We start from the raw sequence: 26,546 nt of genomic DNA on the forward strand, positions 1-26,546 counted from the left end.
ACTGCTATAGCCACTCAGACTTTCTTGCTGTTCTTTGAACAAGCCAAGCATGCTGTGGTTTGTAGCCTGCTTAAGTTACACATATGACACTTTCCCATATAATGAAATACTACTATAAAACATACTCTTCGTTGATGATTAGTCCTGTTCTGTACATCACATCCCGTATCTTTAGAGTTTTAAAGTCATCCAACTAACTACTCAAAACAAAACAATGCTCCAGAAAGTTGTTATTCTGTAGTAACATACAAAGTACATTCCCCCTCAGCATCCTAGGAAACATAAGCAGGCTGACAACACAGTGGCTGGGGCTGGGTTTCTGGAAAACACGTTAAAGCCCCAAGAAAGGCAATGAAACAACAAGGCAAAAAATAACAAGGCCTTTGTATGCTAATCTAATTCAACAAGCTTTTCTTATTTTGTAACCTGCAATTAAAAAAAAATTTTTTTTAATGTTTATTTATTTTTGAGACAGAGAGAGACAGAGCATGAACGGGGGAGGGGCACAGAGAGAGGGAGACACAGAATCCAAAGCAGGCTCCGGGCTCCAAGCTGTCAGCACAGAGCCGGATGCGGGGCTCGAACTCACGGACTGTGAAACCATGACCTGAGCTGAAGTTGGATGTTTAACCGACTGAGCCACCCAGGCGCCCCTGTAACCCGGAATTTCTATTTTTATATTTTTTAATTTAAAATAAAAAAAATTTTAATGTTTATTTTTGAGAGCGAGAGAGACAGACAGAGAGAGAGGGAGACACAGAATCCAAAGCAGGCTCCAGGCTCTGAGCTATCAGCCCAGAGCCTAATGTGGGGCTCAAACCCATGAACCATGAGATCGTGACCTGAGCCGAAGTCAGACACTTAACCAACTGAGCCACCTAGTTGCCCCTATAATTTTTTTTTTAACTTGGAATTTTTATTAACACCATTTGTGGCATGGTTACATTTTAACTGGTGTCAAATTAAGTGGCAAAAAAAACCTAGCTGTTATCTGAGAGAGCCAGTGCTTTACAGATGAGCCAATGGTTTGAAAATGTGATGGACATACTAAAAAAACAGCCTACTTGGGAGTTGAAGACTTCACATCTTCTCTTCCTCATACTCTACCAGGGACATATTCCTGGAAAGGAATACTTACTGGATAAATCTCAGGAAAAGTGGGGAAAGCTCCCTGGACCGTGGCTCTACCCTTTCTGGGAATTTTGCCAGAGCTCGCCAGAGCAAAAATCGGAAGTTGGTGTGATCCAGTCTTTCCTGACAGTCAGTTTTTGATGTTAACTGCTCATGATAAAGAGCTCCAACATCTCCTTCCTGAGGCTGCTCCCAACTTTCATCTCCAATGGACTTCTCATCTCTTACATCATTTTGCAGCTCTTTCTCTGCAAGAAAAAAAGTCATTGGAACCACTAGAGAAATGTTAACATTTGTCCTCTGGGTCTCCTCATGTGAGGGTGTTTCTAGCTCTAGTAATATGAGGAAACAATAAAATATATCCAAAGGTTATCAGGATAGTACATTACTCATTTCTGTTTCCCGATTTCATGCACAATTAAGCAGTAAAAAATTAAATAGTTAAACCACCTTTTTTTCCCCAGCCTCCCTTTCACTTCCCCTTACATACCAGCATGTAGAGCTGCTTTTTCTAGATGTTCATAGTAGACTTTCCAAAATTGCTTATTGTCCATTTCATGTGCATGAGAACTAAGAGAAAAGATCACAAATACGTGGTATAATCCTTTTTAAAAGATCTCTCATAGGAAAAAAAAAGTGAAAGGATATAATTACAATTTAATTAGGTTATCCTTGAATATAGGGCTTCAATAACTTTTGTACTTTTTTGCATTTTTTCAAAATGCCTGCACTGAGCAGGAATTTTTATTAATTTCAGTGTAGTTGAAACACAATATTATATTAGTTTCCGGTGTATAACTTAGTGATTTGACAAGTTTATACATTATGCTGTGCTCACAAGTGTAGCTACCATCTGTCCCATTACATCACTGTTATAATACCATTGACCATATTCCTTTTATTCCCATAACTTACTGATTCCATAACTGGAAACCTGTATCTCTCACTCTCCTTCACCCATGCTGCCCATACCCCCCACCCACTCCCCTCGGGCAGCCATCAGGTTTTTCTTTGTACTTACAGGTCTGATTCTGCTTTTTGTTTATTTATTCATTTTTTTTAAAGATTCCACTTATAAGTAGAATCATATATTTGTCTTTCTCAGTCTGACTTATTTCACTTAGCGTAATACCCTCTAGGTCCACCCATGTTATTTCAAATGGCACAATCTCATCCTTTTTTATGGCTGTGTCATATTCCATTGTGTACATATACCACATTTTCCTTACCCACTCATCTACTGATGGACACTTAGGTTGCCTCCATATCTTGGCTCTTGTAAATAACACTGCAGTGAACATCTATATTTTTGAATTAATGTTTTTCTTTTCTTTGGTAAATACCTAGTAGTGGGATTATATTTTTTTTAATGTTTATTTATTTATTTTGAAAGAGAGAGAGGGAAAGGCAGAGAGAGAGGGAGAGAGAAACCCAAGCAGGCTCCATGTTGTTAATGCAAAGCCCAACATGAGGTTCAATCTCACAAACTGTGAGATCATGACCTGAGCTGAAATCAAGAGTCGGACATTTGGGGCACCTGGATAGCCCAGTTGGTTAAGCAGGCAACTTCAGCTCAGGTCATGATCTCACAGTTCATGAGTTCAAGCCCTGTGTTGGGTTCTGTGCTGACAGCTCAGAGCCTGGAGCCTGCTTGGGATTCTGTGTCTCCCTCTCTCTGTCCCTCTCCTGCTCCCACTCTGTCTCTCTCTCTCTCAAAAATAAATAAACAAAAAAAAAAAAAATGAGTTGGACACTGACTGAGCCCCCCAGGTGCTCCCAGTAGTGGAATTACTGAATCACATGGTATTTCTATTTTTAATTTTTTGAGGAGGAATTATTTTTATAGTCATAAAGTACTAAAGGATATTTTTTAAAACCTAAATAGATCCCTCTAAGAAGGTTTTTTTTTTTTGTTTTTTGGTTTTTTTTTTTAAGTATATTTACTTTGAGAGAGACAGAAACAGTAAGAAGGGGCAGAGAGAGGGAAAGAGACAGAATCCTAAGCAGGCTCCACGCTGCCAGTGAAGAGCCCAATGTGGGACTCAAACTCACTCAACTGTGAGATCATGACCTGAGCCAAAATCAAGAGTCAAATGCTTAACTGACTGAGCCACCCAGGCACCCTAAGAAGACTATTTTTAAAGGCACAGTAATGTGAACGGGGCATCAGGTACAAGGTATGGCACAGTAAAGAAAGGAGAGGACTCCGGAGAAAAACTCAGCTAACTTTAAAGTGTTGGCTTTCAGAGGTGCCTGGGTGACTCATTCAGTTAAGCGCCTGACTTTGGCTCAGGTCATGATCTCGCATTTGTGGGTTTGAGCCCCACATCGGGGAATGTGCTGACACCTCAGAGCCTGGAGCCTGCGTTGGATTCTGTGTCTCCCTCTCCCTCTACCCCTCCCCTGCTTCCACTGTGTCTCTCAAAATAAAATAAAACGTTAAAAAAATTTTTAAGTGTTGGTTTTCCTCCACCAAATTAAAATATACGTATCATTGACATAAAGGCAAAAAAAAATAACTACATGAAACATACCTTTCAGAATTTGAAGAGAAATCAGATGAATCACATAAGTGTTTATATAATTTGGTATCTTAGCACCAATAATCTCAAAATGTTTATGCTCTAGATACCACCTCACACCTGTCAGAATGGCTAACATTAACAACTCAGTAAACAACAGATGTTGGCGAGGATGCAGAGAAAGAGGATCTCTTTTGCATTGTTGGTGGCAATGCAAGCTGGTGCAGCCACTCTGGAAAACAGTATGGAGGTCCCTCAAGAAACTAAAAATAAAATTACCCTACAACCCAGCAATTGCTGGGATAAATACTGGATAAATTTATCCTTGGATAAGTACTCTAGATAAATCCCTGGATAAACACTACTAGGTATTTATCCAAGGGATACAGGTGTGCTGTTTTGAAGGGACACACACACCCCCCATGTTTATAGCAGCACTATGAACAATAGCCAAAGTATGGAAAGAGCCCAAATGTCCATCGATGGATGAATGGATAAAGAAGATGTGGTACATATATACAATGGTGGTACATATATACAATGGAGTATTACTCGGCAATCAAAAATAATGAAATCCTGCCATTTGCAACTACGTGGATGTAACAGGAGGGTATTATGCTAAGTGAAATTAGTCAGAGAAAGACAAATACCATACGACTTCACTCATATGAGGACTTTAAGAGACAAAACAAACGAACATAAGGGAAAGGCAATAAAAATAATATAAAAACAGGGAGGGGGACAAAAAGGAAGAGACTCATAAATATGGAGAACAAACAGAGGGTTACTGGAGGGGGTGTGGGAGGGGGGATGGGCTAAATGGGTAAGGGGCACTAAGGAATCTACTCCTGAAGTCATTGTTGCACTATATGCTAACTAATTTGGATGTAAATTAAAAAAAAATTAAATTAAAAAAATGTGTATGCTCTTTCTGTCATTACTTGTCTAAGAATATGATATTTTTTTCTGCTCCTAATATTTTACTCTCACTTGTGCCTGAGCAGGTGGGCTCCAGACAGGCAGTAAACATCTACTGGCACCCAGCTGGGAGCATGGAAAGGCCTGGCCTAGCTCTCTGGGGTCACAGACTATGGAGTTCGAAGGAGCAGGTCTGGCCCTTCTTGATCAGCATGGGGTGCCTGGCCAGGGACACAGGTGAGTCTTTTTTTTTTTTAAGAGACTGGATATCATTTTTACTAATGCCACAGCCCAACATCCATTTTGTCACTACAGCAGGTTGACTGAGTGTGTGTGTGTGTGTGTGTGTGTGTGTGTGTGTGTGTGTGTTCCTGAACAGACGAGGGGCCAGAAGAGACTCAAGCAAGTCTCAGCCAACAGCTCTACTGAGCAGCAACCGAAAGACAGTGACACAGGTTGGACTTCTGCCTTTCTCCTGGGCTACCTTTCCGCATTCTGAGGGCAAGTGTGAGGCCCATGCCAGCCAAGATTAAAGGGCTTCTTAGCAAAGTTCAGTCTCCAACTCCCAGTCATCACCGCCCCTCTGACCACAGGGATGCCCCTGGGCAAAGTACAGACTGCTAGGCAAAGGTGGATAATCATCACACAAGACATGAACTGTATATGCTGTTGACTATCCATGAAAAATCAATCAGTTTTCAGATAGATAGATGTACCCAACAGGAAGACAGCCTAGCCAGCCATGGAGAACCATGAAAGGCATTTAGCAATAAGAAGTCAACATTTTTGATAGCGGGCTACTAGTAACACATGTGTCAGATTCTTCCTTAAGCACAATAAGTGAAATTATGAAGTTGATGTTAGAAGGCTTTGTTTTCAGAATGGTTCAATGGTTCTGAAGGGCAGTAAAAGGCAAACTGGTTCCAAATTGTAAAGAGATTTGTTTATTCTACTTCTGTCAAGTAAGAACTAATGGTTACGGTTTTGACAGGTCACACATGATATATTTCTAATCTGACAAAAAGCAGAGTAGACCATCTGAAGACAAAGGTCTGCAAAAGGACAGACTACATATGAAGCACCACATATGTAATTTCTATGTGATTACTAAGGTCCTTTTTAGAACTAAGGGACTCTTGGATACTAGACACCTAGGGTTTCAAAAAGTCATGTTTAAAGTTTGGCTCACTGACTCAATATATATAAATAAAATTTTGCAATTACTATACACTATCTTGTCACTATAAAAAAAATTTAACAGACCATGGTGAGGAAAATGGCAGCATGGGAGGACACTGGGCTCACCGTGTCCTGCTGACCACTTAGATTCCACCCACATCTGCCTAAATACACCAGAAAACCGCCAGAAGACTAGCAGAGGACTCTCTAGAGCCAAGCGTAGACAAGTGGTCCATGGAAGAGGGGCCCCTCCCGAAGCGGACTACCAAAGGCAAAGCGAGCTGAGTCTGCCCCTCCAGCCCCTGTGCACCTTGCGGATCTGCCCTGGCTAATACGCCAGATCCCATCTAAGCAGCACCACAAGCCTGGCAATGTGTAAGTAGCCCAGACAGGGGGCCACACCACCCCTGGGAGAGGGGAAGATAAGGTCCACACCAGTCTGACTGTGGCCCCAGGGGTGGGCTGGGGGCAGACATCAGGTCTGACTGCGGCCCTGCCCACCAGCGCGAGTTACTCCAGACAGCACAGAGGAAGAGCTCTGCAGTTCTGTGCCACTCCAGGGACTATCCAAAATGACGAAACGGAAGAATTCTCCTCAAAAGAAACTCCAGGAAGTAGCGGCAACTAACGAACTGATCAAAAATGATTTAAGTAATGTAACAGAAAATGAATTTAAAATAATAGTCATAAAATGAATTGCTGGGCTTGAAAAACGTATACAGGACAGCAGAGATTCTATTACTACAGAGATCAAGGGACTAAGAAACAGTCAGGAGGAGCTAAAAAATGCTATAAATGAGCTGCAAAATAAAATGGAGGCGACCACAGCTTGGATTGAAGAGACAGAGGAGAGAATAGGTGAATTAGAAGATAAAATTATGGAAAAAGAGGAAACTGAGAAAAAGAGAGATAAAAAAATCCAGGAGTATGAGGGCAGAATTAGAGAACTAAGTGACACAACTAAACGTACTAACATATGCATAATTGGGATTCCAGAGGACGAAGAGACAGGGAGGTGTACTTGAACAAATCATAGATGAGAACTTCCCTGAACTGGGGAAGGAAAAAAGCACTGAAATCCAAGAGGCACAGAGAACTCCATTCAAATGTAACTTGAATCGATTTTCTTCATGACATATCATAGTCAAACTGGCAAAATACAAGGATAAAGTGAAAATTCTGAAAACAGCAAGGGATAAACGTGCCCTAACATATAAAGAGAGGCTGATAAGACTAGTGACGGATTTATCTACTGAAAGTTGGCAGGCCAGAAGAAATGGCAGGAAATCTTCAATGTGGTGAACAGAAAAAATATGTAGCCAAGAATCCTTTATCCAGCAAGTCTGCCATTTAGAATAGAAGGAGAGATAAAGGTCTTCCCAAACAAACAAACACTGAAGGAATTCATCACCACTAAACCAGCCCTACAAGAGACCCTAAGGGGGATCCTGTGAGACAAGGTACCAGAGACATCGCTACAAGCATGAAACCTACAGACATCACAATGACTCTAAACCCATATCTTTCTATAATAAAACTGAATGTATATGGACTAAATGTGCCAACCAAAAAACAGGGTATCAGAATGGATAAAAAAACAAGACCCATCTATTTGCTGTCTACAAGAGACTCATTTTAGACCTGAGGACACCTTCAGATTGAAAGTGAGGGGATGGAGAACTATTTATCATGCTACTGGAAGTCAAAAGAAAGCTGGAGTAGCCATACTTATATCAGACACACTAGACTTTAAATTAAAGGCTGTAACAAGAGATGAAGAAGGGAAATATATAATTGCAGGGTCTATCCATCAGGAAGAGCTAACAATTATAAATGTCTATGCGCCGAATACAGGAGCCCCCAAATATATGACAATTACTCACAAACATAAGCAACCTTATTGATAAGGATGTGGTAATTGCAGGGGACTTTAACACTCCACTTACAGAAATGGATAGATCATCTAGACACATGGTCAATAAAGAAACAAGGGCCCTGAATGTACATTGGATCAGATGGACTTGACAGATATATTTAGAACTCTGCATCCCAAAGCAACAGAATATACTTTCTTCTCGAGTGCACATGGAACATTCTCCAAGATAGATCACATACTGGGTCACAAAACAGCCCTTCATAAGTATACAAGAATTGAGATCATACCATGCATACTTTCACACCACAATGCTATGAAGCTTGAAATCAACCACAGGAAAAAGTCTGGAAAACCTCCAAAAGAATGGTTAAAGAACACCCTACTAAAGAATGAGTGGGTCAACCAGGCAATTAGAGAAGAGATTTAAAAATATATGGAAACAAATGAAAAGGAAAATACGACAATCCAAATGCTTTGGGATGCAGTGAAGGCAGTCCTGAGAGGAAAATACATTGCAATCCAGGCCTATCTCAAGAAACAAGAGAAATCCCAAATACAAAATCTAACAGCACACCTAAAGGAAATAGAAGCAGAACAGCAAAGGCAGCCTAAACCCAGCAGAAGAAGAGAAATAATAAAGATCAGAGCAGAAATAAACAATATAGAATCTAAAAAAACTGTAGAGTAGATCAATTAAACCAAGAGTTGGTTTTTTGAAAAAATAAACAAAATTGATAAACCTCTAGCTAGGCTTCTGAAAAAGAAAAGGGAGGGGACCCAAGTAGATAAAATCATGAATGAAACTGGAATTATTACAACCAATCCCTCAGAAATACAAGCAATTATCAGGGAATACTATGAAAAATTACATGCCAACAAACTGGACAACCTGGAAGAAATGGACAAATTCCTCAACACCCACACACTCCCAAAATTCAAACAGGAATAGAAAGCTTGAACAGACCCATAACCAGTGAAGAAATGGAATCAGTTATCAAAAATCTCCCAACAAATAAGAGTCTAGGACCAGATGGCTTCCCAGGGGAGTTCTACCAGACGTTTAAAGCAGAGATAATACCTATCCTTCTCAAGCTATTCCAAAAAACAGGAAGGGAAGGAAAACTTCCAGACTCATTCTATGAAGCCAGCATTACTTTGATTCCTAAACCAGGCAGAGACCCAATAAAAAAAAGAGAACTACAGGCCAATACCCCTGATGAATATCGATGCAAACATTCTCAGTAAGATACTAGCAAATCGAATTCAACAACATATAAAAAGAATTATTCACCATGATCAAGTGAGATTCATTCCTGACCTGCAGGGCTGGTTCAACATTCACAAATCAATCAATGTGATACATCACATTAGTAAAAGAAAAGATAAGAACCATGTGATCCTGTCAATCGATGCAAAAAAGAATTTGACAAAATTCAGCATCCTTTCTTAATAAAAACCCTCGAGAAAGTCGGAATAGAAGGAACATACTTAAACATCATAAAAGCCATTTATGAAAAGCCCACAGCTAACATCATCCTCAATGGGGAAAAACTGAGAGCTTTCTCCCTGAGATCAAGAACACGACAGGGATGTCCACTCTCACCGCTGTTGTTTAACATAGTGTTGGAAGTTCTAGCATCAGCAATCAGACAACAAAAGGAAATCAAAGGCATCAAAATTGGCAAAGATGAAGTTTTCCTTTTTGCAGATGACATGATATTGTACATGGAAAATCCAATAGACTCCACCAAAAGTCTGCTAGAACTGATACATGAGTTCAGCAAAGTCGCAGGATACAAAATTAAGGTACAGAAATCAGTTGCATTCTTACACACTGATAATGAAGCAACAGAAGGACAAATATAGAAACTGATCCTATTCACAATTGCACCAAGAAGCATAAAATACCTAGGAATAAACCTAATCAAAGATGTAAAAGATCTGTATGCTGAAAACTATAGAAAGCTTATGAAGGAAATTGAAGAAGAAATAAAGAAATGGAAAGACATTCCCTGCTCATTTATTGGAAGAATATTGTTAAAATGACAATACTACCCAAAGCTATCTACACATCCAATGCAATCCCAATCAGAATTGCACCAGCATTCTTCTCGAAGCTAGAACAAGTAATCCTAGTATTTGTATCGAACCACAAAAGGACCCAAATAGCCAAAGTAATTTTGAAGAAGACAACCAAAGCCGGAGGCATCACAATCCCAGACTTTAGCCTCTACTACAAAGCTGTAATCATCAAGACAGCATGGTATTGGCACAAAGACAATAGACCAATGGAATAGAACAGAGAGTCCAGAACTGGACCCACAAAAGTATGGCCAACTAATCTTTGACAAAGCAGGAAAGAATATCCAATGGAAAAAAAGACCATCTCTTTAACAAATGGTGCTGGGAGAACTGGACAGCAACATGCAAAAGGATGAAACTAGACCACTTTCTTACACCATTCACAAAAACAAACTCAAAATGGATAAAGGACCTGAATGTGAGACAGGAAACCATCAAAACCCTAGAGGAGAAAACAGGAAAAAACCTCTCTGACCTCAGCCGCAGCAATTTCTTACTTGACACATCCCCAAGGGCAAGGGAATTAAAAGCAAAAATGAACTACTGGGACCTCATAAAGATAAAAGCTTCTGCACTGCAAAGGAAACAATCAACAAAACTAAAAAGCAACAATGGAATGGGAAAAGATATTTGCAAATGACATATCGGACAAAGGGCTAGTATCCAAAATCTAGAAAGAACTCACCAAACTCCACACCCGAAAAGCAAATAACCCAGTGAAGAAATGGGCAGAAAACATGAATAGACACTTCTCTAAAGAAGACATCCGGATGGCCAACAGGCACATGAAAAGATGCTCAACGTCGCTCCTCATCAGGGAGATACAAATCAAAACCACACGCAGATATCACCTCACGCCAGTCAGAGTGGCTAAAATGAACAAATCATGAGACTATAGATGCTGGAGAGGATGTGGAGAAACGGGAACCCTCTTGCACTGTTGGTGGGAATGCAAATTGGTGCAGCCACTCTGGAAAACAGTGTGGAGGTTCCTCAAAAAATTAAAAATAGACCTACCCTATGACCCAGCAGTAGCACTGCTAGGAATTTACCCAAGGGATACAGGAGTGCTGATGCATAGGGGCACTTGCACTCCAATGTTTATAGCAGCATTCTCAATAGCCAAATTATGGAAAGAGGCTAAATGTCCATCAACTGGCAAATGGATAAAGAAATTGTGGTTTATATACACAATGGAGTACTACATGGCAATGAGAAAGAACGAAATATGGTCCTTTGTAGCAACATGGATGGAACTGGAGAATGTTATGTTAAGTGAAATAAGTCATACAGAGAAAGACAGATACCATATGTTTTCACTCTTATGTGGATCCTGAGAAACTTAACAGAAACCCATGGGGGAGGGGAAGGAAAAAAAAAAAGAAAAAGAGGTTAGAGTGGGAGAGAGCCAAAGCATAAGAGACTCTTAAAAACTGAGAACAAACTCAGGGTTGATGGGGGGTGGGAGGGAGAGGAGGGTGGGTGATGGTATTGAGGAGGACACCTTTTGGGATGAGCACTGGGTGTTGTATGGAAACCAATTTGACAATAAATTTCATATTAAAAAATTAAAAAAGAAATTTAACCATAGATATATCCTATCAAGTAGACAGAGCAAGTCCTTTGAAGTTATTTCAATGCACAAAGATACATACATATAACATCTGAGATGTTGAAATACTTGACATTAGAGAGAATAACTAATGTTCGTTTTTTCTTCACCTTGTCCCACAAAGGATTTAAGGTAGCTACAAATACTATACACACCCATTCATTTAAATCACACCTAGCAGGAGTATAATCTGGCCCCATCACTCTGCAATAGTTAACACATACGGCTTCATCCATTTTAACCCATGCTTACCTTATGAGTTCAATAACAGGATCCCAGAGGGCACTGAAGTTAACATACAACATGCTTAATAAATAACGAAGTGGCACCTGCGATTATAGCAAACTAGTTTAGTAAATGGGCTATAAACTACAGAACGCATGAAATATAAATATCCCAACTCAGACAATCAGAGGTTAAAAAGAAGCTTGTGCTTTAAGGAACAAGTTGTAGGTACCAATCCAAAATTCGGCATATAATAATTTTCTGACTCTCCCCAAAATGTCACTCGCTATTTAACAAAGAAGAATCACTAAAGCAAAAGTACTCAAACTCACTCCAGATGTTCACAAAGGATATAGCATTTGAATAAACAGATCTGACTCATGATTAAATTCCCACCTAACAAACACTGCTATTACCATCACTGTGTGAGATAAAACCTGAACAGCAAGCAGTAAAATACAGATACCAAAGAGCCCAAGACGGTATACACTGTGAATGGCAGCTGGGGCTCTGTGAGCAGATGGCTGAGTTTTCAAAACTATACATTAAAGGCATTCAGTTCAGAGGGTCTCAAGTTTTCTCAGTCACCTGAGAATGACTGCCATCCCTCATATCTCCATGTGCTGGGGAGGCGTCATATAGAATGGTAGTTTTAGTATTATTTGGGAATGAGGTGTTTATTACTATTTTAGCAGCAGAGCCCTTTTTCCAAATGAAACGTTAACACAAGACACTAATATATAAAACATGTAAAGAGCAGAAATGCTCTGATCTAAAGGGAACGCTTCCATTGGCCTTACTCCCAAAGGGATCTGTGATCCATCCTCAAGGGTCACGCACAAAAACCCCCAATACAAAAGATAAGAGGCCTGACATCCTGCAGCACATGGAGAAGAATGTCAGGTCTTAAACCAGATGTTGAGCCCTTCTGTTGCACCTACCTTCACATATTATGCCCGTATTCAGAGGGAGGACAGTTATTTCCACTGTGGAAAAGGCTGGCAGAGCCATTGAATTCAAAATACCTAAGGAAACTGGAGATTTATCCAGCTAGCTTAAATAAAAAACTTTTTTTTTAACTACTTGCTATGTTTCTCTTTCCAAAAGCCAGCTAAACAGATCAAAAAGGACAAATTGTTTAAAAACCTGAGACACTGTTTTATACCTCCTGTAATGGCCCGTCAGGGACTGCAGCCTGCACCATATCATGTCTTAGTTTTCTCAAATGAAGAAGCTTCTCTCTGTAATCACTCACGGTTGCTGGAACAAGTTCTGCCTGGCGTAATATAGCCAAGGCAGACTGACGCTCTGAGAGCCCATCATCCTGAGTGAATGGAGAAAACCAAGGAGGCAGGTCAGTACTTTGATTTCGCAAAAAGAACATGAAATGTGACCAAAGCTCTAAAAAAAAGAAAAACTGAGGTATGTTAATGTTGTAAATTAAATAAGCAACACTTCTTGTGGTAAATGATCCATTTTTCCTCAAACTATTTACTTTTTGTTAGAATCTAATTTAAGAATAATGTCTAGCACAGAAATGACAAGGAAAAAACAGGAAACTCATTCTCAGAATGACTCAAATCGATTGGCAACATTTGTTCAAATAAAAACGTACACATATACTTCCACTTACACAATTCTACTTCTATAATTTCTACTTCTACAAGTAGTAATATGCATTATGGGAATATTTCCCTATTCAAATATATCAGCATAAGGATGTTCATTACTATTTTATTGGAAATGCTGCAAAACTCCAAAACAATTCACCTCAGCATCCATCAACAAAGAACTGGTTATATAAGATATTTTAAACTCTGGTATTGGGGTGGTATCCTTTTAAACCTCAAAAGAAATGAGGTAAGCCTGAGGTACTGATATGGCAAAACCTCCCTGATGCCATTTAAATTGTACATGTGTACAAAAGGTCTGAAAGAATATTCACCAATTACCTGTGACTTTTCAGTGTGGGCAGGACTAAGAATTACAACAACAATTTCAGTTTTTATGATAGATATTTACACAGCAGTATTTGAATTTTCTGTAAAAGTATCACTTTGGAAATTAAAAAAAAAAAAAGAATGATGTTTTTAAAAAGTTATCCAAATTGAACAGCAAAAATACCTCCATCAGTTCTGGAAGTCGAACCTCAAAATGGTTTAGGATCCTTATTGTCAAAAGCCGAATCTAGAGAAAGTAAAAGGCACATTTAAAACTTCAAAGTTTACACATAAGAAACCGATTAACAGCCAGTGAGATTTAAGTTTTATAGCATAAGGAAAATACAATGCTTATCAGAAAGATACATGTTATTCTATACCTTATTTCATATTAGACACCAATCAACACCTTATTCAAATAGTACACGGAACAAGTAATGACCAGACTAGGCAGAAAAGATAAGGTTGCCCATAGAACCGTGTTTTTCCTTCAACTGTGACACTATAAGCATCTCTGTAAATAAGGGCAAAGAAACTGATTAATTTACAATTCTGTTGCAATTAGTGATTGTTATCCCTACATAACAACCCTACGTAACGTATTCAGGTATTTCTACACACCTGACCAAGCGGCAGAATCACCTAGAGAGCTTTAAAAAAAAATGATGCAGATTTTTCAGTTTCTGAATCAGAACTCCAGCCTGTGAGGACCTGGAATTTGTATTTTTATTAAGCTCCCCAAGTAATCCTGCTGCAAACAGTTTGTAGGTCAATTTAGGAATCACTGCTTCAAACAGAAATCACCCCCTAGCAGCATTTTCTGATTAAGGAGCTCTGACAACCACTGGCGATACATATATAATCAAAGAGGAGAGACTGAGAACATACCACAAAACACCATCATTACCTTGGATATGCCAGTTGAAATGTTAGCTTGTAACCTGGGAAAGAATTCCATTAAAGCTTCCTCAGAAAGTGGCCCTTTGCAGCCACATAAGGATAATCTCTGATAATAGAGATCAGCTAACAGCAACACAGATGGCTCCACAGGAAATGTTCTGCAACAAGATTATTTATTAGACCCAGCCTGCACCACACAGCTGGGTATTTAGACTGTAAAAGAAACTACAGAAAATTATCACTGGTGAAGGAATTGTAAAAGAGACCAAGGTAAAATGTAGACATTTTATGCAGACATTGACTCCATTTTAGAGATAAAGAATCTGAGGCCTTGCAACAGTGAGTAATGAGCTCAAGGACACACAGCTAGGTGGAGGCAGAGATGGGATTAGCATATGCTATTTAAAAAAAAAAATTTTTTTTTAATGTTTATTTATTTTTGAGACAGAGAGACAGAGCATGAACGGGGATGGGTCAGAGAGAGGCAGACACAGAATCGGAAGCAGGCTCCAGGCTCCGAGCTGTCAGCACAGAGCCCGATGCAGGGCTCAAACTCATGGACTGTGAGATCATGACCTGAGCCGAAGTTGAATGCTTAACCAACTGAGCCACCCAGGTGCCCCAGCATATGCTTTTTTTTTTTTTTTTTAATTTAAATCCAAGTTAGTTAACATATAGTGTAATGATGGTTTCAGGAGTAGAATTTAGTGACTCATCGCTTACATGTAATACCCAGTGTTCATCCCAACAAGTGTCCTCTTTAAAGCCCATCACCCATTTAGCGATCTTCCATCCGACACCCCACCAGCAATCCTCAGTTTGTTCTCTGAATTTAAGAGTCTCTTATGGTTTGCCTCCCTCTCTGTGTTTACCTTGTTTTCCCTTCCCTTCCCCTATATTCATCTGTTTTCTTAAATTCCACATGAGTGAAATCGGGTATTTGTCTTTTTTGACTTATTTCGCTTAGCCTAATACACTCTAGTTCCATCCACGTTGTCACAAATGGAAAGATTTCATAGAATATGCTATTTTAACTAAAACCCAATGCTAATTTTTCTTTCTTTTAAAAAATCTTTTAATGTTTATTTATGAGAGAAAGTGAGAGAGAGACAGTGTGAGTTGGGGAGGGGCCAAGAGAGGGAAACACAGGCTCTGAACTGTCAGCACAGAGCCTGATGTGGGGCTTGAACTCATGGACCATGAGATCATGACCTGGGCTGAAGTCGGACGCTTAACCAGCTGAGCCACCTAGGTGCCCGTAATGCTGTTTTTTCAATCTACACAGTTATAAATGACAATGACATAAAGGGAGATTACAGAATATTAGTAAGTGTTTTCCACATGCCAGGCACCGAGCTGAGGGAGGGACAGTACAGAGGAGGGTACAGCACAGGCTCTGGGGTAGGGAAGCCCAAGTTTGAAGCCAGCTCTGCAGTCCATCAGCAGTGTCCCCCTGACAAGGCTGCTTAATTTTTGGGTGCCATCCTCCTTCAACAAATATTTAATGAGTATCTACTATATGCCAGTGACCTTTATAGACACTGGATATAGCAGTAAACAAAAAACAAAGTCCCTATCCTTCCGGAGCTTATATTCTAACAAGAGAAGGTAGCCAACATAATAAATAAACTAATTATGTATGACAGTGATGAGTGAAGCAGAGAAAAGCAAACCATGGAAAGTCAAGACTGAGAGACAGGTTGTGCGGGAGGAAGGTTGAAAAGGAATATATGTGATATCAGGGTGGTCATGGGAGGTAGGGCCTGAAGGAGGTGAATGAATCAGTCACTGGATATCTGGAAGGCAATTCAGGCAGAGGGAACGGCGATGACAAGTCACAGATAGGTGTGCTTATCCGGAAGAGGAGCATCAAGAAGACCAGTCCAGCTGGAAGGGAGTTATTAACAAGGAAGAGTGGCTGGGGGTAAGGTCAGAAGTAGCCAGGGGTTGGATCTTACAGAGCCCCAAGGAACAGGATAAGGACCAGACTTTATACTGAGTAAGATGGGTTTCTCATAGCAGCATGACTGACATTTTGGGCCAGATAGCTTTTTGCTGTGGAAGCCATCCTGTAGGGTGCTTAGCAACATCCAGGGCCTCCACCTACTAGATTGCAGTAGCAGCCCCCAGTTGTATAACAACCAAAAGTATCTCTGGCATCACCGCTAGTGGAGAATCACTGTCAGCAAAAGAGTGCCATAATCGGTCCTTCATTTAATAGTATCGTACGGTTGGGAGACACCAAACAGAGCAGCGGGACAAGGACAGAAGTAAGGGGGCTTGTTCGGAGGCTAACGCAATAATCCAGGTAAAAGAGATGGTGGTTTAGAGCAGGGTGGCAGTGGATGCTGAGTAGTTAGATTCTGCACTTATTTTGGAACTTTAGTGCTCCCATCTGTAATGATAAGAGTTCCCACACCTCATGGAGCTGCTGTGAGGATTAAATAATGGACATGAAGTACTCAGAACAGAGACTGGCAGGTAAGGACATAATAAAAATGCAATGTGTATGACGCCATGACAGGATGTGGTGTTCAATTTAACGCCCATGAGGGAAGTGCTGTTATTCCCTTGAGAGAGATAATGAAGTTGAGGTTAATAAACCCACCAAAGGCTGCAGGGCTAGTAGATGGTAGAGACAAGATTCTAATCCAAGTTGTCTTGGCTGTGAAACCTACGTGCTTAACCAGTAACTAGCACGGCACCAAGCACAGAAGCTTGCGTCTAAAGCTTTCACAATTCCAAGTTTACGCCTCTACTTTCAAAGCTGTATATACTCCTGTTAGAGGTTTCCAGGCCTCCAAGGCTAAGTGCCACCTGGTTGGGAGGCTGGCTGGTCTTCTGCAGGGGACATACTAATCCCTGTGTTATGTGTGCCTTTTTATTTCAAAACCTCTACAGATGGCTTAAATTGTTTATACCAAAGAATATACCATGAGAAGTTTAAACAGATCAATAAAGTGAACAAGAGAACATAAAACGTGAGATATAGGATGATATCAAAGAAAAACTCCTTAAAGGAATGTAAACCAATTCAAGGAACTATGGAGAATTGCCAGCTTTGTCCAGATTTGGAAATGGAAAGAGACCCTGGATTACTGCAGTAAGTCTTCTAACTGGTCTACCTTGCTCTCAGCACAGTAGCCAGGGTGGTCCTGCTTAGGCCTAAGTCATTCTCCTGCCAAAATTTCTCTTGTAGCTTCCTTCCCTTTCACTCGGAGTAGAAGCCCAGGCCCCACAACGGCCAAATGTCACACACTGTCAGTCATGGCCACCACCTCTGTGTCATCTTCTCCTACTACTCACCCCTCGCTCTGCTCAGTTGCCAACAGCTCCTTGCTGGGCACCCCCTACAGCAGTGGCACTCAAGTCTCCCAGGTCAGGAACGCAGAAAGGCCCCAACCCCAGATACCCTCATGATTTACCCCCTTCTGCTTCTGGGTTTCAGCTCAGATGTCTCCTTCTCGGTGAGGCCTTCCCTATTTAAAACTGTTGTTGTCCCCAACCTCCAGAATGTCCCTATCCCAACTCTCCTTTAATTTTCTTGCCACTGTCTAACATGCTATAAATCTGACTTATTTATCGTGCTTAGTGTTTCTTCTTGCTAGAATAGTAGCTCCATGAAGGCAGGGTATTTTGTGTGTGTTTCATTCACTATGTCTCCCAGTGCCTAGAAAAGGGCCTGGTACCTAAGAAAAGCAAATGAATATTTACTGAATGAAGTAAATGAATAAATCTGTTTCAAGCCCCAAGTAGAGCTCTGTGCTGTGTGTGGAGCCTGGTTAAAATTCTCTCTCTTTCTCCCTCTGCCCCTCCCCTCTCCCTGGCTTGCACTCTGTCTCTCTCTCTCTCTAAAACAACAACAGCAGCAACAACAACAAAAAACAGCATGGATGGAAAATGGATTAGACTCTAGGAAAAGAAGCCAACTACTTTACCAGGTTTTCAAAAGGTGTGACCTTTAGAAAGGGTGCTAAGCTGAGAAGAACACAGCTCCCTGATAACAGACTTCTACTACTACCAAAATCAGGAGCTGGTTGACATAAACTTATAAAAACAAAAACCTGGGTTGTTTTGCTATGTAGTAAAAGGACCACAGGAAAGTTTTCCAAAATGGTGATATCAGGATGAGACAGAATGAGTGTAGTGGAAATGCGTGTGCTGGAATCACTCAGGAAGTCACAAAAGGTCAACACTGTGCAAGTCACGGTTGGGAATAATCAGCATTATATACCCTTATGCTCTTATGGTAAAATACAGCTCTACAAAGATGAATCTGCATTTAAAGACTGCATAAAAAATGTACTTATTTTCAGGATTTAAATCAATCATAAATTTCTAATATGAATACAACTTGGGTATAAAATAGATCAAAATGAGGACTTTTATTATGCCCAAGATTTCACAAAAACAGAAGCTTTCATATTTTATTCATGATTAATATATATGGGAGATATGTTTACTTACAATACTAAATTCTTCACACGTTCCACAGGAACCAAATGCAGAATTTCAGAAGATTCTTCCAAACTTAACATAGTATTTACAGCTTGACAAAGAACAAACAAGTTTCCTAAGGGCAGAAAAACAGGAGAACCACATAACTTATTCCTTTGACATAATTACTACCAGGCATCTCATTTATCTAACACTTGCTGTTTCTAGGAGTTCCTAAATGAAAGTGAAGCTGTACCGTCTAAAGAATCATTTGTCAAATGTAAGTATGTAACAGGCAGGAACTGAAAAGAGAAGGTTCCCAAGTCTTGTAGCTTTCTTAAGAGAAAAATACATTCAAAAATAGAGAATCAAAATGTATGTTCCATTAAGATGAGGAGATAAGTTCAATGGCTCGATTCACTGGCAATAGCAAAATTAGAATTTTTGAGAAGACACACTTGTACTTTTCAAAAGCTAATAAATTATTTTTTTAAATTAGGCATTCATTTAATCTTAGACTAGAGACTGGGAAACTTTGGCCCATAAGTCAGATTTGTAGGTAGCCTGTTTTTATATGGCCTGTTAGCTAAGAATGTTTTTTACATTTTTTAAAGGGTTGTTTAAAACAACAAACAAGCAAACAATAAAGAATATGCCACAAAGACTGAACAGGATTTATAAAACCTAAAATATCTACTATCTGGTCCTTTACATAAAAATTTTGCCAATCCCTGTTCGAGATACTAGAACGATGCTGTCCGATAAAACCTTCTGCAACGACAGAAATGTTCTGTACTCGTGCTGCAATCCAATATGGAGTCACTAGCCACATGTGGCCATTGAGCACTTCAGCTGTGATGAGTCTGCTTTACCCTCTAACATGTTTGCTTAGTATCAAACAGAGAACCTAACACATTAATATTTAAATGAATGAACAACTACTATATATTACATTAGAAAATACTGTCCTAGGATAAAACAAAACATCTACTTTCAAACTGCTATCTTCATGCTACTGGGAGGAGGTGTTCAAGTGTATAATAGGAAAGGAAGTTCTGGATAGGGCAGCCTAACTCTGCCAGGAAGTCACGTAGGCCTTCCTACAGGTGCTGTGCTTGAAATGAGTTTTGAAAGTAAATTAAGAGTTCACCAAGTGACAAAGGCCTAGAGAAAGGACTCTGGCAGAAGGAACACATGTACAAGGGCAGCGGAAGGCTGTAAAAGATAGTATCTTGCTTGGGGTGAGTAAATGGAGGCAAATGGACTATAAGGTGTATACCAGGGATAGAGTACACATGGGAGACAGAGAACAAGATAAAAGCCGGGGCTTGAAAATGAGGGTCATATACCATGGCATCCTTCTAACACTTCCTCTTCAGATTCAGCTTGTGTTCAAGGTGCCCTGAGCCGGTCACCACATTCTGAGGTACAAGTGCAACACATCCATCTTATCTTTTTTCTTCCTGTATTTATCATATAGGGGGTTATGTCAGAGCACAATGCTAGCACTATTCTCTGGTATTCTGTTGTGTTTATAGTTACTTTGGGTGTGCCAGAAAAGAAAGAAGAGAACAAATGGGGATTGTAACTGACCTTTTGCAAAACTCTCTCTGTCAACATTCATGAAGAGTGACTCTATGAAGCATGTGACGACTGGTATCACCTTCTCTTTCTCAAGAGGTCTGTCCAAGTAGGGAGAAAAAGAGAAAAGTTCAAAGTTGCATTCAATGGCTTTTTTCAGGGAATAGCAAGGAATGGCTAACACATGTTGAACTCAGCATGCTAAGTATTTCTTTCAAAATTACCCACAGTTTATTTTCTCACCTGATGTGAGGTAACACGACAAGGGCTGCCCAAGAATGTGAAAGGTAAGTAGAATCTTTATTTGCAGGTAACTGAATTAGAGATAAGAGGTGGTCCAGCACTGGGATCTGTTCTTTTCCTCCCTTGGATCTAGTCTTCTTCTGCCTTACACAGGATCTGAAGGAAGAGAAGAAACACGAATGTTGAAAAGAGGAGGGAATATAATTGCTCTTGCCCTCTGAAGTCTGAAATAAAACTGGCTCCTCTCCATGAGCGGAACACGGAACATTTGTGGAGAGGTGCAAGCTGGGGGTGGTGGTTGAATATAAGTAAGTAAATGAACGGGAGTTGTTTCTGGACTTTCAGTGAGAGGCTTTTTCAACTCCGTTGGTTCTACTTTCTTCTACTCTCTCTTTTTTAAAGTTTATTTTTTTGAGAAAGAGAGAGAGCAGGTGGGCGTACGCATGCCCAGGTATGGGGAGGAGCAGAGAGAGACAGAGAGAGAGAGGGAATCTCAAGCAGGCTCTACACTGTCAGCACAGAGACCGACGCAGGGCTCGATATCATAAACTGCAAGAGAATGACCTGAGCCCAAATCAAGAGTCAGACACTTAACCGACTGAGCCACCCAGGCGCCCCTTCTATTCTCTATTTTAATTTACTTCATAACTTAAAGCAAGTCTCTTCTAATTTTAGGTATGATTTCTGAATTTTCTAATTCATTCTGATTCATTCTTTTCTGTACATTCTGCTGAACACTTTTTTAAAACGGGAGAGGTAATTAATTGTAATGAATGGACTTCCTCTATTCCCCCCTTCCATTTTGACATGAATTTTGACTTTACAAATGTAGAATGATGTTGCACATAGTGGTGAATTTGACAAATGCCACTGAAGTGATTATGATTTAGAAGTAATGTTCTCGGGGCGCCTGGGTGGCGCAGTCGGTTAAGCGTCCGACTTCAACCAGGTCACGATCTCGCGGTCCGGGAGTTCGAGCCCCGCGTCAGGCTCTGGGCTGATGGCTCGGAGCCTGGAGCCTGTTTCCGATTCTGTGTCTCCCTCTCTCTCTGCCCCTCCCCTGTTCATGCTCTGTCTCTCTCTGTCCCAAAAATAAATAAACGTTGAAAAAAAATTAAAAAAAAAAATAATAATAAAAAAAAAAAGAAGTAATGTTCTCTGCTTCTTTAATCTGATAAATTCTTCCTTGATGTTTTCTGACATGACATTTAGGTTTAGGTGTCTGTTACTTTGGCACTATTCTTGTTTGCCTCTTTTCCTTTTTGCCAATGAACTACACCTCACGACTATTTGAAAGACAGAAATCTAATTGAAAGAAAACTCATAGAAACAGTAAGTAAATTGATTTGTTTTGATAATTTAGCCTCTATGCCCAGTCTGTTACACAACAGAAGCAGAATTATCAGGTTTTTATTTCTGTGCCCTGTTATTATTAAAATTAACTAAAATGTTGTATTCTTTTTTGTTTCATACTTACCAGGATAGCGAATGTTCAGAAATTATAATAGTTTAATTTCATTGGTGATTTCTGAAAGTCACTACATCTTGACATATATTCTAGTAGTAACCGCAAATCAACAATCTGCAAAAACCTTACAAGAAAACACTGAGCTGCTTGAAAAAAAAGTGGGTCATTCCTTGCCAAGTCATTCCCTTGCTTTGTCACACCTGCCGATGAGCTCCTCCAGGAAAATCCACACTCCCTACTTCACCCTACAAGACCCCATGTGATCTGACCCAGGCCTCCCATTCTGCCCTCCTCCTTGCTCGATGCTCTGTACTCATACTAGGCAGAGGGAAGACTTACTGCAGAGGCTGCTGGACAGGAATCAGCCCAGTATGTTGAAAAACCAACAAGATTTTGTTTGCATGTTTTGATAGAGAGAAGCTACTTTTAAAGTCAGCAGGAGAGGGGCGCCTGGGTGGCGCAGTCGGTTGAGCGTCCGACTTCAGCCAGGTCACGATCTCGCGGTCCGTGAGTTCGAGCCCCGCGTCGGGCTCTGGGCTGATGGCTCAGAGCCTGGAGCCTGTTTCCGATTCTGTGTCTCCCTCTCTCTCTGCCCCTCCCCCGTTCATGCTCTGTCTCTCTCTGTCCCAAAAATAAATAAATGTTGAAAAAAAAAATTAAAAAAAAAATAAAAAATAAAAAATAAAGTCAGCAGGAGAGCAACATGTGAAGAAGAGGAGTTCCTCCAGAATCTCAAACTGATCCCGAATCAACAACTAACTCTGCTGTGTGACCATGGGGACAATGACACCCATCTCAAGGGATTCTGTGACGCTTCAAAGCTGAGTACTCAGCAAAAACTCAAGAATTGTTCATCTATTCCTACTGTCCCAAAGCAAAATATAAATGCAGCAAGTCTAACAAATCCCAGAGAAATAAATTTAAGCATGAACACATAGGAATGATAAGGGAACTGGTTTCCTAATCTATAATTTCTAAAAACACACCCACAACTACTTGAAAAATGATCAGCAGAATCCTCTCACATGTTTATATAAACCTCCTTTTCAGCTTCTAAAGGGTATGCATTATTTTTAATGAAATTAAGAAAGTAATCCAAGTAATCCATGGCTCTTTTAACAATTCAAATGATGCAAGGTTATATAATCTAAAAGTTAACAGTCACTTCCTTCTTTCCCTTCCTGTCCTCCTGACATAAACAGTTAACAGTTTTGCATATCTTTAGGGAAACGTCAATTGTCCCCAAACTCATCTTTGATTTAAAGCAATTCCAAACAATATCCCAGCAAAGTTTTTTTTGTAGACATAGACGAGATTCTGCTAAAATTTATATAGAACGACGAAGGACAAGGAATAGCTGAAAAAATCTACAAAAGAAGAATAGAATGGGAGGAATTTTTTTCAAGATTTCAAGACTTATTTTAGAGCTAGTGTAATAAGATAGTGTGGTACTAGAGGAGGAGAGATACATGATCGATGGAAGAGAACATAAAAGAATAGCCTTTTCAACAAATGTTGCCAGAACAGTGGGCATCCACAAGCAAAAAGAAGACACCTGACCTAAACCTCACACCTTATATAAAAATTAACTCAAAATGGATCATGGACTTACATGTAAAACAAAACTATGAAACTTTTAGAAAAGTAGGAGAAAACATCGAGGACTTACAGCCAGGCAAAGAGTTCTTGGACTTGACATCAAAAGCATTACCCATAAAAGGAATGTTGGTCAACTGAACCTCATCGAAATCTAAAACTGTGCTCTGTGAAAAATCTTAAGGGAACAAGACAGGCTATAGACTAGAAGAATATATGTGCAAACCATTCATTTGACAACAAAACCTTTAACTAGAATATATAACATGTTCTCAAAACTCAACAGTAAGGAAACACATGGTCCAGTTAGAAAAAGGGTCAAGGTGGGGAGCGCCTGGGTGGCTCAGGTCATGATCTCAAGGTTTGAGATGGAGCCCAGCATTGGGCTCTGCACTGTCAGTGCATAGCCTGCTTGGGATTCTCTCTCACCCTCTCTCTCTGCCCCACCCCTGCTCGTGCACTTGCTCTCTCTCAAAATAAACTTAAAAAAAAAAAAAAAAAAAAAAAAAAGAAAGAAAATGAGCCAAGGAAATTAATAGATATTTCACTGAAGAGGATATATAGATAGAAAATAAACCCACAAAAAGATGGTTAACATCATTAGCCATTAAGGAAATGCAATTTAAAATCACAATGAGATTTCACCATATCCTATTAGACTGGCAAAAAATAAAAAACAGTGAGGATACCAACTGCTGGAGAGGATGCAGAGAAACCGGATCACTCAGACTGTTGGTGGGAATGTACCATGGCACAACCACACTGGACAACTACTGACAGTTTCTCATCAAATGAGACATGTACTTATGATATAACTCAACAATTCCACTTTTGGGCATTTATCTCAGAGCAACAAAAAGTTACGTACATGAATGTTCATAACAGCTTTATTCATAATGGCCAAAAACTAGAAGTCTTTCAACAAGTGAATCACTGAATGGAGTACGCTACATCCATCCACACCATGGGCTGCTACTCAGCAATAAGCACATGAAAAGATTTTTAACAAAGAGATGGGCTACTGACACACACAACATGGATGGGTTGCAAGGGAACTGCATAACTGGAAGACAACCTCAAAAGTTGTACTCTTTAATTCCGTTTATATAATATTCTTGAAATGACACAATCCTAAAAATGGAGGACGGATTGCCAGGGGTTAGGAATGGAGAGCGGAGTGTCAGGGTGAGCATGGCTATTAAAAGGTAGTGCAAGAGATCCTTGCGGTGAGGAACAGCTCTGTATCTGGACTCTGGTTGTGGTTATGAATCTACAAGTGTGATAAAACTACACAGAACTGGGGCGCCTGAGTGGCGCAGTCGGTTAAGTGTCCGACTTCAGCCAGGTCACGATCTCGCAGTCCGTGAGTTCGAGCCCCGCGTCAGGCTCTGGGCTGATGGCTCAGAGCCTGGAGCCTGTTTCCGATTCTGTGTCTCCCTCTCTCTCTGCCCCTCCCCCGTTCATGCTCTGTCTCTCTCTGTCCCAAAAATAAATAAACGTTGAAAAAAAAATTTTTTTTTAAAAACTACACAGAACCATACAGCCAGATACACACATACCCAGAGATGAGTGTGTGTAAAACTGAGGTAATCTGAAAAATGTCAATTTTATGGTTGTGACATCCCATTAACTTATGCAAGATGTTACTACTGGGGGAAGCTGGGGGAAGAATACACAGAACATCTCTGTGTTATTTCTTTTCTTTTTTTAAAGTAGGCTCCATGCCCAGCATGGAGGCTAACGTGGGGCTTGAACTCACAATCCTGAGATGAAGACTTGAGCTGAGATAAAGAGTTGGACACTTAACTGACTGGGCCACCCAGGCACCCCATGCTATTTCTTTCAACTGCATGTGAATGTACAATTATTTTAAAATAAAAGGCTAAAACAAATCAACAGTCACCTCTTTCTTTCACATTCCATCCTCCTGACGTTAACCAAGTTAACCTATTTGTGTATCCTTCCATGTTTTTTCCAATGCTTATATACACTTTCTGTTTTAACTTTACAAAATGGGACCATCTTCTTTTTTCACAGAACAACTGTTTTACATCTTGTTTTTTCACAGAACAATGTATCAGGGACATCTTTCCAGTTAAAATACGGAGATCTTCATTTTTACAGCATTCTTGTTACGTTATAAAACAGGTAATCCTATCAACATTACAGGGAATAAAGACTTAGAACTTACCCCACCGTCTGTTGTGAGAAAAGCAGAGGGTACTTCTCAATTGCCATCGAGCCAGCAGTAGGAGGTGCTGCTTTGTTCAGAATGAGCTTGGCCAAAATGGCCAGAGCTTCATCTTTGACAGCAGCCTCATCAATCAAGAAGCAATTTTCAATGTATAAGAGAAAGCTGGGTAGAAAAAGCTAAAAATAAGAAAGGAAATCACGTTTATTAACAGATAGACATTTCAGAACACCTAAGGAAGAGAGGATTCTCATACTTCCACAGAGAGGAAAAAAAAAAAAACCAGATCATAAACACAGGATCAGAAATCGTAATGGCATCAGACTTCTTCACAGAAACAATGAAAGCTATAAGACCTTGAAGAAAAGCCTGAAAAAATGAGGGAAAATGACAAACTCTAGAATTCTATAGCCAGCCTATGAACAATATGAATAAAGACATTCTCCAGTGTACTAAATCTCAAAATTTTACTTCCATTCGCCCTTTCTTAAGAACTTCTGGAAAATGTGTACCATCAAAATAAGGAAGTAAAGCGTAACAAGGTAAAGACATGAGACCCAGGAAATAGGAGAAAAGCAAAAGGAAGTCCTAGTATGACATCTGTTCAGTGTGTTGAGAAAGCAACCCATTCAGACTTGCACTGCT

General features: G+C 40.0%; 1 protein-coding gene across 2 annotated transcripts in view; it reads right to left on the reverse strand.

Annotated features, from left to right (window-relative positions):
• Positions 1 to 26,546, reverse strand: part of UTP20 (UTP20 small subunit processome component) — a 110,514-nt gene that overhangs the window by 69,798 nt on the left and 14,170 nt on the right. For both annotated transcript variants that reach the window (XM_040491097.1, XM_040491096.1), the window contains exons 12-21: positions 25,902 to 26,080; positions 20,647 to 20,802; positions 20,416 to 20,504; positions 18,853 to 18,958; positions 14,393 to 14,543; positions 13,670 to 13,732; positions 12,711 to 12,869; positions 11,573 to 11,649; positions 1,622 to 1,701; positions 1,139 to 1,379 (exon numbers count right to left, since the gene is read on the reverse strand). In XM_040491097.1, coding sequence (XP_040347031.1) covers positions 1,139 to 1,379; positions 1,622 to 1,701; positions 11,573 to 11,649; positions 12,711 to 12,869; positions 13,670 to 13,732; positions 14,393 to 14,543; positions 18,853 to 18,958; positions 20,416 to 20,504; positions 20,647 to 20,802; positions 25,902 to 26,080 — 1,301 coding nt within the window. The remainder of the gene's footprint in view (positions 1 to 1,138; positions 1,380 to 1,621; positions 1,702 to 11,572; positions 11,650 to 12,710; positions 12,870 to 13,669; positions 13,733 to 14,392; positions 14,544 to 18,852; positions 18,959 to 20,415; positions 20,505 to 20,646; positions 20,803 to 25,901; positions 26,081 to 26,546) is intronic.

This window comes from Herpailurus yagouaroundi, unplaced genomic scaffold (assembly GCF_014898765.1).
Source record: "Herpailurus yagouaroundi ecotype Mexico unplaced genomic scaffold, PumYag 182, whole genome shotgun sequence".
NCBI lineage: Eukaryota > Metazoa > Chordata > Mammalia > Carnivora > Felidae > Herpailurus > Herpailurus yagouaroundi.